The sequence below is a fragment of the Lepisma saccharinum genome, chromosome 14, assembly GCF_977018435.1.
Source record: "Lepisma saccharinum chromosome 14, izLepSacc3.1, whole genome shotgun sequence".
NCBI classification, from domain to species: Eukaryota; Metazoa; Arthropoda; class Insecta; order Zygentoma; family Lepismatidae; genus Lepisma; species Lepisma saccharinum.
In genome coordinates, this window is record NC_139242.1 from 12,828,648 (window position 1) to 12,839,655 (window position 11,008).

General features: G+C 37.8%; 1 protein-coding gene across 1 annotated transcript; it reads right to left on the reverse strand.

The window, feature by feature from the left end:
- Nucleotides 1–5,281: 5,281 nt before the first annotated feature.
- Nucleotides 5,282–6,673, reverse strand: LOC145998289 (uncharacterized). Its single transcript, XM_083134691.1, has one exon. It carries the CDS (start codon nt 6,671–6,673, stop codon nt 5,282–5,284), a length of 1,392 nt encoding a protein of 463 aa, XP_082990817.1.
- Nucleotides 6,674–11,008: the final 4,335 nt, after the last annotated feature.

The following is an 11,008-nucleotide window of genomic DNA, read 5'->3' on the forward strand; positions in this document are numbered from 1 at the left end:
TTGTGAATATTAAACGCCCGAGGGCAGGCCTTGGCGTAGATCCCAACTACTCACCTCCCACCCAAAGCAAAAATATTAATTCGCATAGTGGTAAGAAGTACTTTTGCTCCATTTGGCGGTAACATTTACACGCTTGGGTAAAAACTATTATATGTTCGTTTTTCATTCATACAAGATTTAAATTAAAAGTCAGTACCTTTTTCTGCCATTTTAAATTTTGATTTTGTGATATTATGCGCGATTACTTTAATTTTATGCGCAATTTATAACACTTTAACTGCCATGTGTGTGAAATTGATACACAAGGCGTCTCCTGTCGCAGGCCATGTGTATCAGATTCTCTTATACGCAGCTCCTTTGAAAGCAAGTGTTTGTATGGAACTACTTTGTTATACACACGGCATAAGGTAGAAGAGTTTTTTTTAAAAGTGCATTAGCTACACAGACCGTGTTCATAATACAGTAGAGCGTCGATTATCCGAAGTAATTGGGGGACATGGGTGTTCGGAAAACTGGTTTGTTCGGATAATCGAACTGTACATGTTTATTTGCCAAAAAGAAGTACTGTACAGTAAATTTATTCATAAAAACAGGCATCTCTTTAAGTATGTATTACAAAGTAACGTACAAAGGCAACTTTAGTAGGAATATATAGTATGTGGTACAGTTTATTAAACAAAAATATGTACATATTACATACGCATTTTGCATGAACAATACACACAGTACACAAAATTAACGTTTAAAAAAATCCTTTATTTTGGTCTGTCTAAGCAAGCCTACACGCTTACGAGCAGCTAAGTCACGTACTTTTTTCATTACAGATATCTGAAAGTGAGCGAGTACACAGTTCGGTTAAGCGGTCGTTCGGTTGACCGACGTTCGGATAATCGACGCTCTACTGTAATTATACACACCATCAAAAGAAAATGAAGATTTTCAGGTTTCTGCTAATAAGTTTTTTAAATGTGGAAAAATAATGCTTAATTTCGGGTTGTGACACTTTCTCTGCATATGAAATGACAACAAACGTGTGAATGGTGGTACGTCACGTACCAGGAGAGTTTTAAAACATACCGAAGGAACAATTTCGGTTTATTTGGGAGGAAATTGTGATAAAATAAAGAGGCGAATTTTGTCAAAAATAACACAGACTTTTGGCAAAATAACAATTAAAGTCATGTCGGCTCGTGGTACACTGTCGATCTCGTCACTGAAGATCCTGGGTTCGAATTCTGACCTGGGCAGAGTGTCCCTTCATCAATTTCATCTAATCATCCCTCATCCTTATCGTCACGATTATCAAATACAAACACCAATAATCGAGATTCCTAATGATACCTAATGATTTCTAACATAGGCGTGCGCACGGGGCCTCAAGGGGGGCAGTTGCCCTTCCTAATATTCTCGCTTAGAAATTTTGTGTAGAGAAATCTTATTGCCGTTATTAAACAATATTATCCTCTTTAAAAAATAAAGTATTTTCAAGCCGACAAAAGTTCCAAGCAACTAAGGGGGGTTTATTTCCTATGTAATTGGATTATCTCACTTCGTTCTCCAGCAAATTACTTTTTATTAAAACTCACGCATATTATTCGTCAGCCTAGTTGTGTCACACGTATGTGGTCGCAGAATAAATTGGTGACATATTGGAAATAAATAAATTATGTATAGTTGTTTTGAATCTGCTTCACGAAATCATGTTCATATCTATATTAGTCTGAACCACAGAGAAGGATAAAGAGGGAGGGGAACAGAGAACTTTTGTGCTGCGGAAGCTGGAATTCTTTAGTGATTTTCGGTGAGTTCGGACACACACTACCTACTCTGTTTAGTACCCAGTGAGATGTAATGTCGTCTTTTTTTCTCTGACTCAACTTTCATCAAGGCTATTGCTCCCCTTAATCAGAGGGTCTGCACACGCCTATGATTCCTAATGATACATGATAATTCTTCGAAGCAAGTTACTGAACCCCTTCAATGGAAACATTTTCAAATGTTACATCTTTTACAGAATCTGGGAGAAAATTATTATAGAATATCTACGAAAGGTTGATTGATTGATTGATTTGATGTTTTAAGTCCACTGCATGCACAGAAAGGCTAATCGGGACTGGACCTACAGTTTAAAGTGGGATCCGAACCACTATGTGCCTCCACCGGGAATCGAACTCGGAACCCCTTGATTACAAGACGAGGACGCTACCACTGCGCCATCGGGGAGGACAGTATCTACGAAAGGGACTGTTCACTCTTCCAAATATATAGTGTTGAAATAAATTTCCCCAAGAGATAAGTAATTTCCTTCCGGACGCCGCGTACAAAGACTAAAATGTAGAACATATCCGGGAAGAAGAGGATGTGTGGTAACCATAGTGTGCGATTTTACGGAGAGGGGGGATGCCGGAGATTTCCCCGGGCAAAAGAAAATTAATTTTATCCCTGCAAGGTATGTTTTCATCCCCCTCAAATATATTGAAATTGAAAGCATGGAGTATACCATTTCTTAACTACGAATGTAACAAACACAATTGAAAAATCATTCGTGTCCATTATGGTCCAATCATCAAAGATTTCCCTGCCGAAAAGTATGCAGCCTCTTATGGATTAAAGGAGGTCACCATTCTGAAACTGACCAACCTCACCGAGCCGACACAACACCAAGCTATTTTCCACCATTTTCATGGAATACTGCTGATATTTTACATGTATGAAAGTGTTACAAAAAAGGAACAATAAAAAAAAAATTAATAGATATGTTAGATGGACATTAACTTAGAGCTTGGCAATAGAAATTTGGCCAAGTTTTCAGTGTTATTAGTTCGATAGCTCTTTTTGTGTATGAGTTTTGGTTTTCTTACAATGTAAATACAGTAAAACCTCGTTAATCTGGACCCCGATAAGCCGGACTTCGCTTCATCCGGACAGGCAAAAGACAAAAGAAAGCAAAGAAAACGCAGAATGTTTATATGTGGCTAGAAGTCAACAAGAGAAGTTCCCAAAGAAAAGGCAGTCAACCACTGATGTAATTCTGTTTCCCGCTTTGAACTGTAGTGTATAGTGTGTTTAGGTGTATGCCCTTTAAATACAGCATAATAAACGTGTTTGGTTGCTATAAACGGAGTTTTAATGCAATTTATAGTGTTCTTTTAGGTTATTTCAGTTAATCCGGACTTTCGTTAAACCTGTCAACGTATCCTCCCATTAGTCCGGATTAACGAGGTTTTACTGTATAGTGTTTCTAAATTTACTTATAAGATTTAAGATACTTAGAACCCCAAGGCAATAGTTTAGTTTACTGACTGACAACACACACACACACACACACACACACACACACACACACACACACACACACACACACATATATATATATATATATATATATATATATATATATATATATATATATATATATATATATATATATATATAGGTGATTATCAATGTGGATTTAAACGTAACAGATCAACTACAGATCAAATTTTTCACATCAGACAGACACTTGAAAAAAAGTGGGAATATAATCAAAATGTCCATCAGCTATTCATTGATTTCAAAAAAGCATATGATCCGGTCAAAAGAGATAAATTATATAATATATTAGTAGAGTTTGGAATACCTAAGAAGCTTGTTAGTAAGATAAAAATATGCACCAGTGAAACAGAAAGTAAAATTCGTGTGGGTATTAATGTGTCTGACAAATTTACAATTCATGATGGGTTAAAACAAGGAGATGCATTATCTCCATTGCTCTTTTATTTTGCCTTAGAATATGCTGTTAGGAAGGTAAAAGAAACTAAGGAAGGACTAAAATTAAATGGTGTGACTCAGTTGTTAGCATATGCAGATGATGTAGACTTATTATTGGATGATATAAATACAATTAAGAATAATGCTAAAATATTTTTCAAAACTCCTAAGGTTTGGAATTCAGAAAAGAGTAAACTAAATATATGCTTACAGGCTGAAACCAAGTGTTAGGTAATAATCAAAATCTAATTATTGGTAACAACTCATTTGAACCAGTTTCCAAATTCAAATACTTAGGAGTAATATTAACAAATGAAAATTATATTAAAGAGGAAATAAAAAGTAGGCTTAATTCAGGAAATGCATGTTACTTCTCTCTTCATAAACTTTTTTCTTCTCGTTTAATATCTAAGAAACTAAAAGTTAAAATATACAAAACAGTAATTTTGCCTGTAGTATTATATGGGTGTGAAACTTGGTCCCTTACATTGAAAGAACAACATAAATTGAGAGTATTTGAAAATAAGATCCTTAGGAAAATCTTTGGACCTAAAAGGGATGAGGAGACAGGTGAGTGGAGAAGGTTACATAATTTAGAGCTAGAGTATTTATGTTCAGATATTATTAGAATAATTAAATCAAGAAGACCTAGGGGGGTAGGAAATGTGGCACGAATGGGAGACGAAAGAGGAGTTTACAGGATTCTTGTTGGGAAACCTGATGGTAAGAGACCTGTAGGAAGGCCAATATGAAGATGGAGGGACAACGTTGAGATGGACCTAAAGGAAATCGGTAGGGATGGAAAAGAGTATATAGAATTTGCTCAGAATAGGGACAGATGGAAGGCCTGTGTTGCTGCAGTTATGAACCTTCGGGTTTAAGAAGGCTAGAGAGTTAGTTAGTTAGACTGATAACATATACACAAATATACATACCCAAAAAGACCTACCTCCCAAAACGAAATCACAAATACGCCCCCCCCCCCCAAGCAAAGAGCTTAATTCTCACAATAACCATATTGACAATAAACAAAAATTTCAGAAGCGAAGCAAGTGTCTTTGTCAGTGAATATTTTGAATTATTTCTTGTCGTCGACTGAAGAATTTCACTTGCTACTGAATCGCACATGGCGCATTCTTACATTATCAGTAAACAATACGCAGGATGGTTCGGTACACCTAGCACAAGGTCACTTGGAAAACAGAATAAGCACCGTTAGTGCGCATGCGCGGAAGACACGATAGCCCGTTTACATTTGCTCGCACCCAAAGCTTGGTATGCCATGTACTGTTGGGAGCTGAGAAGACTGCAAGGCTGAGGAATGCGAAACTGTTGTCGCCGTGCGCAGCCAGCTAGTCTTCCTTTCAGGGTGGCAGCGGCATAAATGAAAAAGGCATGGTACGAAAACGCATTGCAAATGAATGGAAGATATTACATAGCAACAAGTGAAAGCAATACTAATAATGGAGGAATTTTATTTTGATTATTAAAGTATTTGTACAATAACATGCTTTCCACTCACCTTTCATCAGTCATCGTCACTATCTGATAAGGTTTGTGCCAATTCCGATCCCGAAGATGAATCGCTGTCACTGATGTTGTCGTCTTCATCACTGTCAATACCACCTAGTGAAATAACGATTCTATCCACAGTGTCCTCCATCAGACCATCTTTCTGCCAGTAGTCCTGTTCGACAGTGATGACATGCCTGTCATATCCTTCCCAGTCAGCTGGCGTCACAGATTCCACCGCACTCTTTGTCACTTCCTCCAACCTTGACAACGTCAAATCTCCTGTTATATTTTTCTCCCTCACAAGTCGTTTTATTTTAGCCCACGCTAGTTCAATGGCATTCAATTCGCACATGTAAAGAGGCAACCGAAGCACTGAATGGCCATTCGTCTTCAAAAGTTCGTCCACACGAAAAATCTTATCTGGCGGCCTGTACTTTTCGATCAATTGGAATAATTCAAATTTTTTCATGCTTTCTGAAAATGGCACTTTGTTTAGTCTTAACCAGTCTATCATCTCCTGCTTCACAGAATATTTAGTCGGAGGCTTATTCACCTGTATGTTGTGGTAGGGAGCGTTATCCAATACACAAACACTTGCCCTCGGGAGGGCCGGCAGAAGTTTTTCCCTCACCCATTTCTCGAAGTTAACGGAATTCATCTGTCCATGATAGTCTCCGGTTGCCTTTCCTGCCCTAAAAATCAACTTTGATACATTTATGAAGCCGTGCCTTGAACCAGCATGAACTAAAATTAACCTATTGGAGGAACTGGTGTTGGTTGACACTCCTTGTACTGAATCACTTTGCCAGCATTTCCCAAAGGTGAGATTGTTGTCGACCCATGACTCGTCGATATATACTATCACACGATTCTCCGATCTCAATTTTTTAATTGCCCTTAGATATTTGGCACGCCAATGAACAATATTTGGACGTTCTATGAGAATTTTTTTGTTGCTTCTGCATTTTTTCCAACTGAAACCCATATCATGAAGCAGACGACGTAAACTATGCACTTTCCACGGAAAATTAATTTTTTCACGAATGGCTGAAAGAAGTTTCGGTGCCGTTGGTATTGTATTTTTCACAAGGTAAAATTCTTGTATTACGTCTCTGATGACCCTTCGATCGAATTCGTCGCAATGGAATCTGTATTGCTCGGCTCGTCGTCGTTTCTTACCCGGTGTAGACAGTGACGTCTCGCCCGCTTCATGGGCCTCTTTCCTTATTTTTGATACACTCCGCACAGATACGCCCGTGTAATTAGACACACGCAAATTTGATTGCTGTAGCAAGTACTTTAATTTTCCTTCTTTGGCCTCTTCATCACACTGCTGTATCACGTTTCTTATTATCTCCCTAGCTTCACTGTGAATTGTCTGTCCCATTCTTCGCGAAGAAGACATACTCGCACTGCAACAATGGAACAAGAGCACTGAAGTTAGCAAGACGCACACACACAGATCCAAAATAGTTGAGAAAGTAGCGCAGTCTTCCCTCCCGAAGCTGAAAAAAGAGGGTCGTGGGAGGTTCCAACCCTGACGTCAATCAAGGGACAGGGGTGACGCTGTCACTGACCTTTCCGCTTGTTATAGGATCTGCATTTGTGCGAGGGAACTTGAAAGTGCCTTGTGTTTCCTTTTCTGTAGCTTGTGTGATAGTGGGGATGTTCTTTTTTTTTGCAACAACAGTAACACTTCAGTAAGATGCCGCGCAATTGTGCTGTTGCTTTGTGCCAGAACAACGCAAGAAATATAGTAGGTGTAAGCTATTTGCTCCCAAAGCATAGGGGGGTTAGGGTTCAAGCCCCCCCCCCCTACCGAAACTTCTGGCATGTTGGATTAATGCGAGTTCAGAAACTAAAATTTGTAACATATTTTTTAAAAAATATTCGCAGTTGCACAAAATACAACAGACACACAATTCTGAAATGATCGAGTTGAAATTTTCAAACATTTTGAATTCTGAAATTTGAGCGAAATGGGTTTCATTCTCAGAATCACAGCCCACCCGCGACCCCTTCATTTTCACTTCTGCTGTCCTCTTTCCAGTGCTGTTCCTGGATCAGACTGAAAATTCTCTTGCGATTGTCCCAAAATTCCAGTTACAACTTTTAATTCCCTGTTCCATAAGGGTTTAAATGGCCCTTCATAAGTGTTCAAACCTAGAATATCCTGCTTCATAGCGTGTTACATTCACTATCCTTCACCCAGAAGTCGATATACGGTAGTACATACTGTACATTTAACCTATATGCGGTCCTATAAAGCACATACTTGTATAGTGCATAGTGGTTGTATATAATGCTGTTTGAAAAGCATAGGAACAATATGAGCGTCGGAAAGTGGGATCGAACTGGTCTATAGAATATACATCGTTTATTGCAAGTTACAAAATAGCACAATGTTTGTTAGTTTCATTGTTAATAACTGAAATAAAGTCCAGTTAGTTAGTATTCGAACAGAATAACCGAAGAAAAACAGCGTTAGATATAAAAATTGAGGTTACAATGCAGGTACCAGGTTATGTTTTACTATTTAAACCAAAGAATTACTGCTTTCGACAGTTTTCAAAATTCCAAAAATTAAGTTTCGTGTGAATGGTCAAACAACATAATTTTTATGACTAAAGATTATGCGACGCCCATGGGAAAAATTAAGAGTGAACCCCCTCCCCAACATTCTTCCTGCCTATGGCCATGTCCCAAAGGATCCGATTATGTGCAAGATGTGGGTTTCAAAGTGTAAGAGATTAGATCCTGTTAATATCAAAAGAGCCACAGTGTGCTCATCGCATTTTCTGGATGCCGATTACAAACGAAACTTAAAAGCAGAACTGCTGAGCAATGCCTGTAGAACGCAGCTTAATAAAAACGCTGAACCAAGTTTAAATTTACCTGGTTGTGTGGTGAATTGTAGCGTGCAACAGCCAAATTACATAATTGATCGAAGTGGACGTGCCAATAAACGTCAAGATTCGAAAGCGAGCAGTGGAAAACTTGAAGAGTCATCTTCTTGCAAAAGAATTTGCATGGCACACAATAATTCAGAGACTTTGAGTACTGGAAATATACTCAATATACCCAATCTCCAAGAATAATAGTGAGTTGAAACTGTGAAAAAGAAATTAAAATGTGCTGAAGAACAAGTAAAGAAACAATGCAATCGTTTATTACATAAAGTGAAGAATGTTCAAATTAGCAATAAACGTTTGAGGCAACAATTAGCAAAACTTCACAAATTAAAGCAATCTGCTTCCAACGTGTCTAAGAAAGTAAGGGTGTGTGCTTTTTGTGTATTTCCTAGCGTCTGTTAATGCTTCTTCGCGAGAGCACCTGACACGGTCATCCCTCGGGAAAGATGTGAGCAACCGGAGACTCCCGATTCCATTATCAGATTCTCACCCTTTCCTACAGGAATTTCTGTATGTCTGGCAACACTGAAAAATTGAACACCAAGCCGAAACTTCGCTCCCCACACTTCCTCCCCGTTCACCCCCGAACCTCACCCCGCACTCGCAGTCTTCTCAGCTCTCAACAGTAGGAGCCGTGATATAAATAATCCTTCCAAGCTGTTGTTTACCCGCCAGATTTCCGCATTGGATAACACTCTTCCGTTTGTTCATGCGCCAAACACGTGAATTTAGTCTCCAGCCGTTGTTTACATTTGTAGGCGATTACTCAAATCTAGTTGATTTGCTATAGGAACCTTCTCTGTTCACAAAGGAGCCTTGCTTGCTATTCTGCTACAAAGGCCCTTTCACTTTCCGCTCCCGCCGAGACTCGCGACACCTGATGGATGATGAAGAAACTGGTCAGGTCACTTCACCCACAAACAAAATAAATGCTTAATTAATGTCGTTTACCTTCAACTTATTTCTCAACAAATTGGCATCAACAGATTTCCAGTAGCTAAAAATAGACATTTTTTGTTAAGGTTCTTTACCTGACAAAACCACCTCTGCGAATAGAATGATTGAGCCCAAGAAAATACAAGTGACATTTGTTCGAATGGCAGCTGTGCAGAAATCTTGTGCGTATGAATATAATGCACGTGATGAAACCATTCCACCAGGGCTGCAGTCGAGGGTATACGCATTATACCCTCTGGTTACCCATTACTAGGGCCAGGATCTTCATGGCTTGGCATATTTTTTTGGTAAGGGTGATGATTTCTAAATTTATATAAATTAATATTATGAAGAAATATCAGTTTAGAAATATCAGACGATGTGTACAAATGGCAGCGCTGATGCAACCCACGCCGTCCACTCTGAATTTTTGCAGACAGAGCACATGAAGCTGTCTTGGAGGGAAAGGACTGTATTCCGTTACCGTCGTTTTGTACACACAAAGCAAACACTAGGTAAGATTTCTGCAAGTGTTCTATGTATCATTCTTCACCAATGTCGTAGCTAAATAAGCATTATCAATTAGGTGTCCTGGAAATTTCCGTTCCTATCTCATATAAGATAAAAAAAGAAAAATAGCTGGAATGATGAAATTTTTTAAAATCACATTTTTATAGTTTTATGACTCCCTGCATGCAGTGCTAAGGTAGAGCTAAATGGCAGAGAATGCTTATCATCATGTTGTCAGGTGTGTGTGTGTGTTTGTGTGTGTATATGTGTGAGTAAATGTTTTTCCTTGCATAGACCTAAAGTATTCCTTCCGATCTAAATTTCAAAATTATAATCTTGTAACAATTTGTGCTAGGATGGTCTATTGGTCTATGGGAAATAAAAGGTCTATTTATAGGTTATACGTATTTGCCCTGCGTGTGACATAAATACTGGTGTTTAACATTCACCTGCCTATTGAAAAATTATGAAATTATGCTTCAAAGAACTAAAGAACAGCTACATTTAAATGCATAAACACATTGCTCAGCCTGTAATTCTAGATAAATTACTATTGTGCTGTTAATATAAATATTATTCATGGCCATGGGGGGGGGGGGGGGGAGTTGTAGAAATTCAAGACACTCTCCAATTACGAGAGTAATGTGGAATACTGTATTCCACATTACCCCCTACTTTCATTTAGTTTACATTTAGCACTTTATTCAATAATGTTTTTATTAATTATTTCAAATACTATGAGAATGGTTTTTTTTAAAAAAAAGGAATGTGTATCTTATTTTTTTTGTTGAATTTTCATATCAAAATGTGCAAATTAAAGTAATTACAGTTCAAAACAAAAAGGGTATTCCACATTTGCCTCCTCTACTCTAATCATCATGTATGTACAAGTCTAACCTTATCGCAAACAAGATCACTGTGTGTATATATAATGCTGAATAAATATATAAATGATGATGGTGTTTTTTCGATCAAATATACATCACACACCCCTTGATTCGAGATTCTGGCGCCACACTAGTCCATGGCATTAATTATATAGTGAAAACTGTATTAAACACTGACAAGGAATATCCAGTATCATTCTAAAAGTCCACAAACGATTAAATATCACCAATACTTATTTATCACACGCATATAAAATGTAAAAACTAATAAACTAGATAACCTTTTCTCGAAGTGTAATCTAAGGTATCCAGTAATAAGCGAAAGTTTTTTTATCAGTTTAAAAATAAACTCGAGCAATTTCACGTAGATAACCAATATTTTCATACAATGAAAAGATAACAATGGAGATTAACATGAGAGCGTACTCGGACCTTGAACAGTGCATAATTGTTTTTAATTTGTAGTTCAAGATTCTCTGACATCTACTAGGTGCT

What these genes read in the sequence shown, in the direction of transcription:
- LOC145998289 (XM_083134691.1), bottom strand. Translation starts at nt 6,673, where the DNA reads ATGTCTTCTTCGCGAAGAATGGGACAGACAATTCACAGTGAAGCTAGG.